The sequence below is a fragment of the Malus sylvestris genome, chromosome 5, assembly GCF_916048215.2.
Source record: "Malus sylvestris chromosome 5, drMalSylv7.2, whole genome shotgun sequence".
NCBI classification, from domain to species: domain Eukaryota; kingdom Viridiplantae; phylum Streptophyta; class Magnoliopsida; order Rosales; family Rosaceae; genus Malus; species Malus sylvestris.
The window spans coordinates 31,780,295-31,794,850 of record NC_062264.1 but is presented as its reverse complement, the minus strand read 5'-3'; the positions used below and the strand labels follow the sequence as shown (position 1 = coordinate 31,794,850).

Genomic DNA, 14,556 nt, shown 5'->3' with positions numbered 1-14,556 from the left:
TGAGTCTTGACCAAGTAAACACGAGGATGTTAGCGTAAGCCGAACTTAGAAACACACATGTGCCATCTCATTTTGATGCATTATAGGTTTCACATGTACTAACGACTAAAATTAGTTCACAAACGCATATTCGACTAATCATAGCACTTATCTTGCTTTAATTTTCTACAAATCCGCTATTTATGCAAGTGTTATATATCTAGATGTAGCCATGTCCTCCATAAGTAATTTCCACCCAAAGAAATAGCTAACAAACAATGGAAATTCATAAGCTTCCACCATTCATTACAACCTCTAAAATGACCCGTTAAAACTCCCCCTCCCCTATATTTAGCACGTCAAAGATTTTATTTTCACTCTAATTTTCTGGCCGAAAAATACGACGACTTCTGGTTGACAATCATGGGATTAGGGAAGAAAGAAGAATGCATTACCATCGAATCAACGAGATAAAAAATAGGTTTACTTTAATTAAGCATAATTTGTTTTCCAGTTCATTCTTTTTCTCATCACTGCAACCCTCAATGCCACATTTGTCAAAAGCTGTTGTTGGTTTTTGAACACATTTTTCCCTTTCTTTCTAAAGTTTTCCCCATCTTGCAAATTAATACAAGAAAGTGAATGTTCTTAGCTTCTTAGGGAAAAAAATTATAGTTCTGAATGCAGCCTCCTTCAGTACGGGCCTGTAAAATTCAGCCTTGCATCAAGGTATCATAATCGAAACGCAAAAGAATATGGTTTTTTGTTGTTGTTGTTTCTTTTATCAATAAACTGTCATCTGTCAGATTTGAACACATAAAAAAAGACAAATTGCAGTTCTGTTTGCATTAGCCCTTTCATATTGTGTATTTTGATTTTCGATTATTAATTTCTTCTTCTTCTATTGTCAATGTTACAGAATTGGAGGACAAATTTTGGATTCTACATCTAGTAGAGAATTTCCAAGAGTAGTTTTAATTAATTTGTTTAATTAGAATGGCGGCGAAAGATGCAAAGAATAGCAAGATGGTGGTGAAGGACGCAAATAATGGCAAGATGGTGGTGAAAGATGCAAATAACAACAAGATGAAGGGCCTCTTGAAGGGCCTAAGATACATTTCTCAAATTTTTGGTACGTGTAAAATTGGAAGAAGGTTGCAATTAGAGTGATTTTTAGGGTCATTTTTATAAATTTCTCAAAGAAATGGCAATCCTTTCGGCAGATGATAACAAAGACCAAGAAATGCAGATTGGGCTTCCTACAGATGTAAAGCATGTTGCTCATATAGGATGGGATGGCCCTTCAACTGCTAGTTCTCCAAGCTGGGTAATTAACCATTTTTGCTTTTCTTTTTTAACAACATTTATAGTCCACGAGATTCGAATTATGCTCGTAACCTATTTTTTGACAAAGTGAAGACGGATAGCGGCTAGACGAGACCATCATGTGGGTTTTATTTTTCATGCAGATGAATGAGTTTCAAGCTCCACCAGGATTTCAACAGTCAGCACCTTTAGGCAATGGAGATATGAAAGAAGATTATGGGGTCAAATGGGTCTCTGAAGGTACCCTCTTTTTTTTTTTTTTTTTTTTTTTTTTTTTTTTTTTTTTAACACGCAATATTGACGCATTTGCTTAGAGAGCATCAGTAAATGTGTAGTTTTGTGTCTAAACACATTTCGGTTAACATGTTAATGTTGTAAATGTATGTAGATTCAAGCCAGAAAAGTTCAAGGGGTGCTAGGTCACCGGCGAATGACATGCCGGATTTACCCAAGTCGTCAAGGCGGCATTCATCGAACGGGCACGGAGGTGGTGGAACGGATTCCCCCAAGAAGGAAAAATCAGATAAAGTTAAGCATACAAGGAGGTCTTCTAAGAATAGGGAGATATCGGACAGTAGTACTAGGAGCATCCAGCAATCCACGGATCCAAGTCAAGGCAGCAAGTCGCCGCAAAACCTACCGGACATCCCTAAGAAAACGCGACGGAAGAAGTCGAAGGACTCGTCCATTGGGAGTCCATCAGGGTCAAGGAGATCTAAACACCATGCTAGTTCAGAAACATGTACATCTCCTGGACACCAATCTGCAACCATTTCTCAGAGATCTTTTCAAGAGGGGGAGGACAAGGGATTTACATGAACTTCTTCACAACGTTGATTATTTTGTTGTAGCTAGAATCTTTAATCAGGCTAGCTATATAAAATGTATCAGGAAAGTGAAGCCAAAGAAATGTAATTTTCAGACTAATAACATCATTTCAATTTTTGAAACATTTTACTTTGTTTTTCTCGGTCAAAAAACAACTTCATTAGAAAATCATACGACTTAACCAAATCATCTGTGGAACACCTCACAAAAGCATAAGTTCTTTATACTTTAGTCCAACTCGATCCCACGATAGTCCAATATAGTATATGAGAATTGACCTAATCAGACAACCTTATCAAAAAATTTCTCCTACAACCTATGTTTTAAAATTTCAATGCAAACCATCATTGTGCAATACAGTACAAGGGTGATCTGCTTTTGTCTCTCTTTCATGATTTGAGATCAATTTTGCCCTGAATTAGACAACATTCCAAAACATGTTCGAGATCAATTTCACATGTATTTAGTATTGTCTATCTTGTATACATTTACAACTTTCAACATGCTCTGTACAGTTTTAAAACCCGCAATGTCATACGCGCAATTTTTGCTAGTTCATCACTAATTGACAGAAAAATTGTGGTAAAAAGAACAAAATAATAGTATGATGAAAGATAGTTATAATAATTTATATGCACTTTCCATTGACAAAAGGTCCATAATTACATTAACTTTCCCCTGTAATTCCTAGTGACTGCACATATCTAAAAATTCATACCCCGTTTCAGTAATTATAACCTCTTATTTTCTCTGTTAGAAGACCTAATCCCAGTAAAAAATAAAAAATAAATAAAAAATGACAGATCCAATATCATAGAAACTTCAGCCCAGAAAACAACATGGAGGCAGATTGTCTGCTCTCCTGTTGCTCTTTCCATCCCTTATTATTTGTGCGGTCACGATTAAGCCACGTCAACATTTTATATTCTTATTGTTTTTTGTCTTATTATCTCTATAAAAAAATTAATATAAAATATTAACGTGACTTAATCGTGACCGTATAAAATAAGAGAGAATGAAAATGGCACCCAAACAGAAGGGCAGACAATCTACCTTGAAACAATATACCATACAAACTCAGGGATTTGAGAATTTGAAATTACACACATTCCTACCACAGTACACAAACGACTGGAGACAGCAAATATTTTAGTCCAAAGGGGTAAAACCTGACAGGGGTATCAGAGACATTACACCTTAAGCTCACCAACCTTACGCAAATTACGTAAAGAGCACAAGATGTCGGGATCAGAATGTCGGAAAATAACCACTGATCCGCCTCAGTACACCCAGCACGGCAGCGCAGACCCAGCACCACATAGAGATACCCACTGAAAACTTTGAACCCAATAAACCTCGAACTCATCGACCCAATCGCTCCACCGCTTCAACGGCCACGATCTATAGCGTTCCAACTTTAACCGACACAAACAAAAGCAACCGAAAAAGTTCTGGCTAAAAAACAGGGTTGTGAGCCGGCCGAGGAGCCGACCGGAATCTGCGGACTTTGGCAGCCGCAAAACGGCAGAGACGAGCCACAAAAAGGGCAAAAAAATTAAAAAATTAAAAAATTATTTTAACAACCGATATTATCTAATTAAAAGGGGTGGGAGTGTGCTAGCAATTATGTGGTTCAAATTCGTCTTTGGTGAGAATCGAACCTAAGATCTCTCATTTATAAGTGAAGAGAAATATCACTAGACGTAGTACTAAGTGACATAAAAAAAATCTTTTAATGTATATAACAAATGTGGCGTACCATTCCGTATTCTGATCCCCTTATAACCAATTAATAAGCAATCCCAATAGGGAAGAAAAAGTGTGGTTCTCCTTATAAAAATGACTTACACGAAACGAGTTTACTAAAATAATAAAAGTTCTGAGCTACTAATTCAAAATTATATAAGATTTTTTTTTTCAAATACTCTTATATTAGTAGTTTGGGATCCACAGTAACAGCAAATCCGTTTTATCAAAATCATGTGTGTCCTTATCTTGTACAACTTTTGGATCGATGTTGGATTGCACAATATATCAAGGAAAGGTGGAGAGACAAAAATGGTGTCATCGGGACTCAGAGTAAAAACTGAGATCCGTTTGCATACCCGGATTAAGCTTTGGATGGATGCTCTTTCACTTTGGTCGCGTTGGCTAGGTCTCATAAAATTGAGTAGAATATAAATGTTTTTAGCATCAAAACCAGATCCCAAAGTAGATGTCGAGTGATGGAATGATGATATGATTTGTTTTGTTTGCCCCAAAAAAAAAACCTAGATATGGAGAATACCTGGTTTGTTACGATGACGCTACTATGTTAGTTTTTTAATATAATCAACACTATTATATAGTTTTGACATTCCTAATAATAGTGTTGGATTGATTTAGAACTAGTCGCAATGATGTTCGAATTATAGATCTATGTCCGAGCTGTGACTTGTGACATTGTTTGTTAATTTTTTGTTTTCTTGAGTTCCCCCAACATTTGCATAACACAAGGTTGATGTTTCTCGTTTTTGTTAACTAAGACAGTGTAACAATTGGAACTAGTTTTTCAATTTGTCACATCATTTAGTATTCAAAACTATGAAACTAAAACGGTGAAAAGCCCATAATAGTGGTGTCGGGGACTGTAACAACTAATGGCGGTGACCAAACAGTTGATATGATGGTTCCCTCATGTCAAACCGATCCAAGAGCTTGTGTTCTTATTTTCAAGGTAGTTGCATAGGAATGCATCCGTCTACGGTCGATGTTCTAACAGTACATCTATTGGCTCTGCCTCGACAAACATGGTATGGACTATGGACTTAGAAAAGAGAAGTTACTGGCAGAAATCAATAGTCTTTGATCCAACTCACACATGTCTTTGATCCGACGAAGTTACGAAATATACTTCATATCATTACTTTGCAAAGATTAACATGAGTAACGAAACAACTCATCAGAAACTTCACTTGTTTTGTTTACAAGAGAATCGTTTGAGGTTGAATCAAAGCAACTTAATATTCATAACATAAACTTGAATCACAAACCGAAGTACCTTACTCTTAGATTGAATCACGTAGTAGCAGTCCCGTTCTGGGGACATGGCTTTTAAAGGCTGTGAGATGCAAGGCTTTTGCCACCATATTGAAAATGTCAATGTGTTCGTACATGTTCAAAACTCTCTCTATTGTGTAAACATCGGTTTAGGTCATCAACACCGTCAATGCGGGAGAACATTGAAAGGAGCCCAAAACTAAGGCCAAATTCAATCTTTTAGGCACGGGCCACGCCCAATATCAAATTACTTTCAATGCCAAACATTTTGACATCACGGTTTAAAAGCACGTCAAAATCGCATTTTTATACTGTACTTGTAATATGATATATATAATTTTTTTTGGACAATCAAAGTAAATTTCATTGAAGAGAAAACTAATACAAGGTAAGAACAACTCCAAAAGAGAGTACAAAATGGCCAAGCAAAAGCCCAACTCCATAAACGAAAACTACAATGAGAAGGACCAAAGTGAGCAGCCCATAGCAGCAACCAAACCGAAAAACCTAGACAACCACCTCTACCAAAACAGCCGCACCGCCATCGCAGATCCGTTGCCACCACCCGGAAGAAAGGCCAAAGAACCAAATGGATGAACGGAAAATGGAGGTAGGCAAGCTACCCGCTCTACGACTGCTCCCATAATCCTACCAAATAGTGCAAAATACACTTTAAATGCTATGAACCACCAAAGTGCGCCTTCGGAGGAGATCCTAGGAGAAGACACCCAATGAAAAGAGCAGCAAGGGTAGATGATAGAAGATTCACGGTGAGGAGCGATGTTTGGATAGGAACAATGAAAATAAAACAAATATGAGATAAACTCATGGATGACTGAGACCAAGCTCAGAGCAACTTGAGACACAAAATGCTCAGAAAGAAAACAACCGAAAGTTAAATGCAAAACCATATAATCTAAATCTCCATCCATGGTGGCTTGGAGAAGGGAAAAAACGTGGTGGAGTTGGAGGAAAAGGGAGAGATGGGGAAATCGGGAGGAAAGAGAAGGAGAGAAGGGGAAAAAGTAAGGAAACATATGGTGGAAGAAGGAGAAGAGGAAGAAAGGCGAAAATCAGGGGGAGATGGGAGATAGGGATATGAAATAGAGGGTGGAAGAAAAGGGAAGAGGGAGGAGGGCGAGGAGGGAAGGGCATTGGGCTGCCGCCGACTCCAAGCCGGAGCAAGAGACCGACGACAGAGAAAGTTTCAGAGATGTAGGCACATTGGGGGAGAGAGAGGGCACATAGTCATAGGGGAGGTCTCAAAAATATCTAATGAAATTAAGGTTCCACCATAAAACCAATTGGTAATATGGGGAGTAGCCCAAGATCATATAAGCACATAGCAAACCTTGTCCCTTACCAATGTGGGACAACTCTCAACACGCCCCCCTGCACGTGTGGCGGATTTTCAAGCCTATACGTGGACAACAACTGGGTGACGTGAAGTGTGTGTGGCCGTTGGGCTTCACACGTGGACAACCTTGCTCTGATACCATAATGAAATTAAGGTTCCACCATAAAACCAATTGGCAATATGGGAAGTAGCCCAAGATCAAATAAGCACATATCAAACCTTGTCCCTCACCAATGTGGGACAACTCTCAACAATATCTAAGGATAGTCATCCCTTTTTGTTGATGGTTTAGGGGAGAAATTTGGTTCACTCCAAGGCTTGTAATATGAAAAATAAGGTAATAAAAGTCAATGAGGCAAGTGAAAGACTCATACTTAAGATTTCATGCATATATGCTTTGATTCCCAATCAATTAGGCCAACCAACTCGGTTACAATACGACCACTAAACTTAGACGGGTTTATCTTGTTACTCAGTTGGTTAAGAGCATTTATCTTTGTACTCAAGGTTCCGTGTTTGATATTTTATTCTTGTAATTTAAATGAATTTAGTGTCGATTATTCTATCATTTATATATAGAAGGAACTTAGACGGGCTTGGGCTCAATAGCGCAAAAACATAACGATTGATCCAAATTCAAGTATTCAATTCATAAAAAACACAGCAGTTATAACGCGAGACTTGTATTTGGTTAAAGAACATTCATTCGTACATTCGTCATCTTGAGTTTGATTCTCCCTCTTTAATATATTGCTTGTCTCAATTGGATTTGACTTCATTTTTAACTTTTTCATCCTAAACTCACCTATGCGTTTATTTTTGTCCCTTGATGAAGATCATATGTGTGGAGCCAAAAATAATCACAAGGCGACACGTGGATTTTTGACAAAAAAAGACAAAACTACCCTTGAGGTATACCAGGATTCCTAGGTGCAATTAGCAGACAATTATCCTTCAACCAAGTCAAAAGTGCCCAAAATAGGTATCAACTTAAAACCTAATTTATTCATATATTTCCCATTTCATTATTTAGCTAATCAATTAGCTAAATAATATACTTATTCCTTTCATATTTCCTAAAATTGACTAATTAAGGGATTAATTACCTAATCAATCCCTTAATTATCAACTAAACCTCTAAATTATAACAAAAAACCCACTAGGGCCGGCCATGCCCTTTATTTTCTGTTTGTTGCTGCCATTTTCTCCCCCTTTTTATGACATTCAAATAGCTAGTTAATTAGGTTATTACTATTTGCTAATTAACTAGCCAATTATTTCCATAACTCCCCAAAATAACTAGCCCATTATCTCCATAACCCCCCAAAATAAATCACCATTTCCTCTCCTATAAATTGGGTCCCATTTTCACAAAACACTAATTCCAACACTTTGGCAAAAATCCCAAAATTCTCTAAACACTCTTTCTCTCTAAAATTCTAACTTTGGCATCGGAGGTTCTTCGGCCAAAGCCCCCCCATTCATCGTGGGCGCATGAGGCTCTTGGCCTTAACCTAAGGTGCTAGTTGTTTTGTAGGTGCAAAATCGTCCAAGATCGAAGAGGAGAAAATTTGCATCCACAAATTGGTGCTTTCATTGAGAGTTGAAATCCATACTCGTAGAAGACTCTCGCACAAAAAGGTTTTTTCTTTATTTTCTAGTCCATTTGAATATTTTTCATTACGTTCTTATTATTAGAATTTTTTACTTGCAAAGGTTCTTTGATAAAACGTATAAGCAAAATATAATGGCTAGAAATTTAGAAAATTCCATAAGTGAAAATTCTAATATACAAGAAATGGGATTGCGGAGATCCGTGAGGCAAAATGCGACAATAAGTGGAGCAGCACCACCACCACGAGTTTCCACCATGGGAACCACCACGGTGGCTACCTCGGTAGCCACCCGTGGCGAGGTCCATGGTGCCTTCACCACGGCTCGAGCCGTGCCATCCAAGGCTCACGACACCAAGGCCACGGCCCAAGTGCCATCCAAGTTTGCATGGGCCCGGGCCCAAGCCTCGCATTCGCTTGCATCACATTCTAAGCAGTCTCCTCCCGCCAAGCAACCTACTCTCGCGGCCCAGCCTGCTCCTGCCAAGCAACCTGCTCTCGCGGCCCAGCCTGCTCCTACCAAGCAGCCTGCTCTCGTGACCCAGCCTGCTTCCGTCGAGCAGCCCACTCCCGTGGCCCAGCCTGCTTCCGTCGAGCAGCCAACTCCCGTGGCCCAGCCTGCTCCTGTCAAGCAGCCTGCTCCCGACGAGCAACCCACTCCTATGGCCCAGCCTGCTTCAGTCGAACAACCCACTCCCGTGGCCCAGCATGCTCCTGCCAAGCAGCCTGCTCTCGTGGCCCAGCCTGCTCCCGACGAGCAGCCCACTCCCGTGGTCCAGCCTGCTTCCGTCGAGCAGCCCACTATCACGGCCCAACCTGCTCCTGCCAAGCAGCCTGCTCTCGTGACCCAGCCTGCTCCCGACGAGCAGCCCACTTTCAAGGCCCAGATTGCTCCCGTGGCTTTCCAAGCAGCCCAAGTCGGCCCAAGACTATCTCAACCATCTGGGCCTACCATCGGGCTAGGAGCATTCTCACCATATTTTTTCGCGGATTTGACATTTCCCAACTCAAATCTCGCGCCCGGAGTCTACCACCCTTCCACTGCCCAAGGAGGCGCATTCATTCCAAGCTCTTCCAATCCAAATGGCGAACAACACTTGTCTCGACAAGTCATAGAGTTGACGAGTGCCCTTGCACAACAGACAACCTTGGTGAATCAACTTTTGCAATGCTTCGGGATCAAACGTGCCCATGACGAGGTATCCCGAAGTAGGACAAGGGCAGACAGACATTTCCAGCAGCGTCCCGGCAAGCAGCCACTCGACCAGCCACGAGCCAAACGTTTGGGCAGTGTACATTCCCGTCTTCGAGCGCGAATGAGCATGCACTCTCGACTAGGCCCACGGAGGAGCATACATTCACGGTGGGGGTCATACTCCGATAGTCAACATGAACAACCTTCTGGGCAAAGTGTCTATTCGCAGCTAAGCCCACAAGGAGCGTCCTCCACCTCACATCAGAGTAGGCAGCACGACGGACGGAGAGAAGCAGTCACTTAATCCAGCTCAAGTTCAACCAGCAGCCTGCGAAGAACTCGCTCGCCTACTAGGAACACACCACATGCACTGCATCCGCGGCATAGACGAGCCAAACACATGGAAGAGCAGCCTAGACCAGCAAGTCATGACTGGGGGTAGCCGAGAGCTCCGCTACCCCAACAAAGGCAAATTCAGGAAGAAGTAGAGAGACTCTTGACCAAACGATTACATGATTTCCAACGCAACGAGGTCACCGACGAGGCACTACGACGGAACATAACCAACATAAGCAGGTCACCCTTCACGGAGGAGATCGAGCAGGCAGAGCCTCCACGCGAGTTCAGCATGCCATATTTCACATCTTTCAAAGGGGATGAAGACCCGGAGAGACACTTAAAACGTTACCAAAGTGCAATGATCCTTTATCGAAACAACGATGATCTCATGTGCAAGATATTCACCACCACTCTACAAGGCGAGGCGCAAGATTGGTTCTACACCCTGCCGCCACAATCCATTCGGAATTTCTACGAACTTTCTTTGGTTTTCACCAAAGAATATTCATCCTATCGCTCGATCAAAAAGAAGTCTGACCATTTGTTCGACGTTAAGAAGAACCCAAAGGAGTCGCTTCGCGACTATGTGAGGAGGTTCAAAGTAAAGAAGGCAAAAATAGTCGGATGCAACGACTCGATAGCTAGAGCAGCCTTCCAAAAAGGATTTCCAGCAGACCACCCGCTATTCGGAAAATTGATCATGAAAGAAGATCTAACTCTGGCAAACTCTTTTGCTTTAGCAGAGAAGCATGCACTTTGGGATGAGGCTCGCCAATGCATATTCAAGGACTTGAAGAAGTACCCGACATCACCTCCCTAGAAGCAGCGGAGGACTTATTCGCATGTTTGACGGTATCTAAAGTAGCAATAAGCTCTACCATCATGCGAGAAGAGCTGGGGGCTCGACTACTTGTATTCTACAGTTACCTGCAGTCATCATCATGACGCACTATTCCGCCGAATCTAAACCGGCGGTGATAAAGGCGTAGACCCTGGCAGATGCAAAGTTTTCTGACGAACGTAACAACTCGGCCCAACGATGCCCCGAAGGCAGTCGATCACACTTTAGCCGCACATATTCCCTTAATGGAGATTTCTGGCATTCGCATGTCAACGGCGCATCCAACTACAAAGGCTCGCGAGCAGCCGTGGTTCGTGGCAACCGACTACTTCACCAAATAGGTGGAAGCAGAGCCCATGACGACCACAATTCAGACGGACATAGAGCGCTTCATATGGAGGAACATCATTTACCGATTTGGCATCCCTTAATCCATTGTCACCAACAACGGCCTGCAATTCGTGGGTAAAGATTTGGCGAAGTTCTTCCAAAAATATGGCATCAAGCAGCATATGTCCATGCCGAGATATCCTCAAGGCAATAGGCAGGCCGAAACATCCAAAAAGATGGATCTCATCTGGGAAGGTCTGTACAAGCTCAGTAGAATAGGTGGCAAGAGTAATTATACCCCCGCTACCATGAAACGATAAAAAGATCGAAAAGTAGTAGAGCGCATACAATCTGAAGAAGTACCATGTGTGACCTCCCACTACATCAAAGCCTGAAGACTCAAGAAGCTCGACGGGCACCACTTCACAAGTCGAGGACTATCCAGTTGTTATGCAGTTCCTATCTTACAACTAAGTTCTCGTTCGTTTCACTCGTTTTTCAATAAGGAATTCAGAAGTAATCACAACTTGGCTCGGCTGCATGCTTATAACAACTGATCACTCCGGCACTTCAAAAGAAGACTGCGCCCTTCTTAGGGACCCATCGCAGGAATTGCGCCCCCCGAGGGACCAACCATGCTCTCCAGTGTGAGAGGGTAAACTAATTGCTCTCCAGTGCGAGAGGGTAAACCAATTCCCCGACACCCATATAGGTCAGCTCTCAAAGACGGGAGGATAAACTTTACACTCCGAATATCCAGACATGGATGAGCTTGGCTGCCCTAGTATAACTAGATGCACGATGGCTTGCGTCGGGATTCCTAGAAGTAGCCGCAATGGTCTTTTTCAAGGCTTAGCTAACTGAAGGATTTTGGGTCTCTTGGCCTAATCCGTGGGGAACCGGGCCCTAGAGACGGAGAGGGCACATTACGCAGTACATTCGATGGACGGCTGCCCTGGAATCCTAAAGCTGCTACCGAGTGCACTAAGGTAGCCTACGGATTCCGGAAGGCTGCCTACGGCTTGCCCTTCGAGCAGTAAAGCCGCGCTAGACTTATGCAACTGCACATTCTTGTGAAAGGTTAAACAAGCTAGCGCGCATATACGAAGTTTTATCCACTGCCGACATGCTACGTAGTCGATAAGCTTCACCTCTGCCAAGCGCGGAACAACCTACACCAAGTCCTAAAGTGTTGTGATACTTGCTACGCAACCTACGGAATTGAAGAAAGTCAAGGTTAACAACCTAGTGGTTACGCGGACTTGTTTGCTTCTGTAAGTAAGGCATCCGGCTGCCAACCCTATGGTTAACAACTTTGCAAAGTTCTACACCAACACCTACGGCTGCATAGGCTACGCGAGCTTGTCTGCTTATAAAAAAGTAGCATGCCTGCCACTGGTCTATCAAGTCTAAAGGTTAGGGCATGAACAAAAGAAGTGAAGATGAAGAAAAACGAAGGAAAACATGTTTATAAACAACTAGCAAAGGCCGAAGGAGTTCAAGCAAAACAAGAGCTACAAGGAAAAACAAAGAAAATCCTAAAGGCTACCTAAAATACTACACTACAGCAGCTTGGACATCCCACGACTACTCGGTCGCCACACCTTCATCTGGCGCTTCACCCCCGGCTGCCCCAGTCTGTGCACTAACTTCTCCAACTACTTCACCAATGGAAGCCTTAAAAATAAAAGCAAGCAAGTCTTCTGGAGAAATAGAAAAGCTCATCCACTCCCTTCTTAGCATAAGCAGCAAAACGAAGCTCAGAATTTGCAAGCTTACGATCTTGAATCTGAGGCGAATCAATCTCAGCAGCAAAGGGAGCAGGCTTTGGCGCCACTTTAGCAACAGAGTCCATCTTACCACTCTTCATAATAGCAAGTCTCTACAAAGGTGAATCGGACTTGGCTCCCAAAGAACGTCCTGGTACAGACTTCGGCACTGGGGGCATGATAAAACCTTACGCTGAGCAATCTTATCCACAATTGTACTAGCCTTTCTCAACATGGAAGACGCCACATGCTCAGATCTAGCAGCCTTATTTTTTCCCATTGGAAGAAGTCATGTCAATCACATACCTTTCGGTAGCAAGCGGACCCTCATGAGCAGCAGAAGAAGTCTTTAGTTTTTTCTTAACTGGCATCTCATGAGCAGGCGGGGAAGATCTCTTCTTTCCATCTTCATTCATAGTAAGCTCCACGACAGCGATCAGACGAGCCAATGCATCCGCCTTGATCCTCTTTACCTCATCTTTCTGGAATAGCCCACATTTCTTTCAACAAAGAGGACTAAGCAGCCAACGACATTCATGGTACTCAGCAGGGGAGCTCAACCCAGCATTCCAGCAGGCAGAAGGCTTGCATGCCTAACATTCCAGCAGCCCATGAGACCCGCAATCTCCTTATTTCTCTCAATCGCCAGCCTGGCCCGAGTCAGGTCCAAGAGCCCAAAGGACATGAGCCATGCGGCTCGCCTAGCACTGCGCCCCAGCGCCACAATCCTCGACCCCAGCTGCACAAGCTGCCCTTGGCTCAAGCCAAGCCAATCTACCCAAGCAGTGGTCCCTGCCACGACATCTCCTCAACCCATGCCAAGCCAACTCCTGGCCCCTGCCAGCCGACGTGCCGCACCACCCCGACGACTGCCCTGCAATAGCACTATCCAAGAAGAAGGCAAGAAAAATTAAATTTTTCTTACATCGGTGCGGCACGGAGAAGACGAAGAAATCAACGAAAGACGATCCTTTGCACGTGCAAGATGTAGAAGATTGCTAGAGAAGGGGGAACAAATATCCTCTAACCTTCTCTCTCTTGTTGGGTAGAATAAATCGCTCTCCAAAGTTGATTTAATAACCCACTTAAGGTGGAATTAAATAGGCTTTGAGAGAAATTTATTTCTCTTTCCTAGAAGGATCTAATTTCCATTTAAAGAGAGAATCAACATCAAAATAGGAAACAGTCTTAAGTTTCCTAAAGCAAGAAAATCTCTACACCTGTTGCCCTTTCCTACAAGCAGCCCAACAGGTGTGGGGGCATTTGTGGAGCCAAAAATAATCACAAGGCGACACGTGGATTTTTGACAAAAAAAGACAAAACTACCCTTGAGGTATACTGGGATTCCTACGTGCAATCAGCAGACAATTATCCTTCAACCAAGTCAAAAGTGCCCAAAATAGGTATCAACTTAAAACCTAATTTATTCATATATTTCCCATTTCATTATTTAGCTAATCAATTAGCTAAATAATATACTTATTCCTTTCATATTTCCTAAAATTGACTAATTAAGGGATTAATTACCTAATCAATCCCTTAATTATCAACTAAACCTCTAAATTATAACCAAAAACCCACTAGGGCCGGCCATGCCCTTTATTTTCTGTTTGTTGCTGCCATTTTCTCCCCCTTTTTATGACATTCAAATAGCTAGTTAATTAGGTTATTACTATTTGCTAATTAACTAGCCAATTATTTCCATAACTCCCCAAAATAACTAGCCCATTATCTCCATAACCCCTCAAAATAAATCACCATTTCCTCTCCTATAAATTGGGTCCCATTTTCACAAAACACTAATTCCAACACTTTGGCAAAAATCCCAAAATTCTCTAAACACTCTTTCTCTCTAAAATTCTAACTTTGGCATCGGAGGTTCTTCGGCCAAATCCCCCCCATTCATTGTGGGCGCGTGAGGCTCTTGGCCTTAACCTAAG

The 14,556-nt window shown here is 42.3% G+C and overlaps 1 protein-coding gene across 1 annotated transcript; it reads left to right on the top strand.

Annotated features, from left to right (window-relative positions):
• The first annotated feature begins 436 nt into the window (after positions 1–436).
• LOC126623691 (CRIB domain-containing protein RIC6-like) lies at positions 437–2,257 on the top strand. The gene is made up of 5 exons (XM_050292645.1): positions 437–708; positions 899–1,111; positions 1,203–1,306; positions 1,449–1,545; positions 1,694–2,257. The coding sequence occupies exons 2-5, from the start codon at positions 976–978 to the stop codon at positions 2,122–2,124; spliced, it is 768 nt and encodes a 255-aa protein (XP_050148602.1). The 5' UTR covers positions 437–708; positions 899–975; the 3' UTR covers positions 2,125–2,257.
• The last annotated feature ends 12,299 nt before the right edge of the window (positions 2,258–14,556 follow it).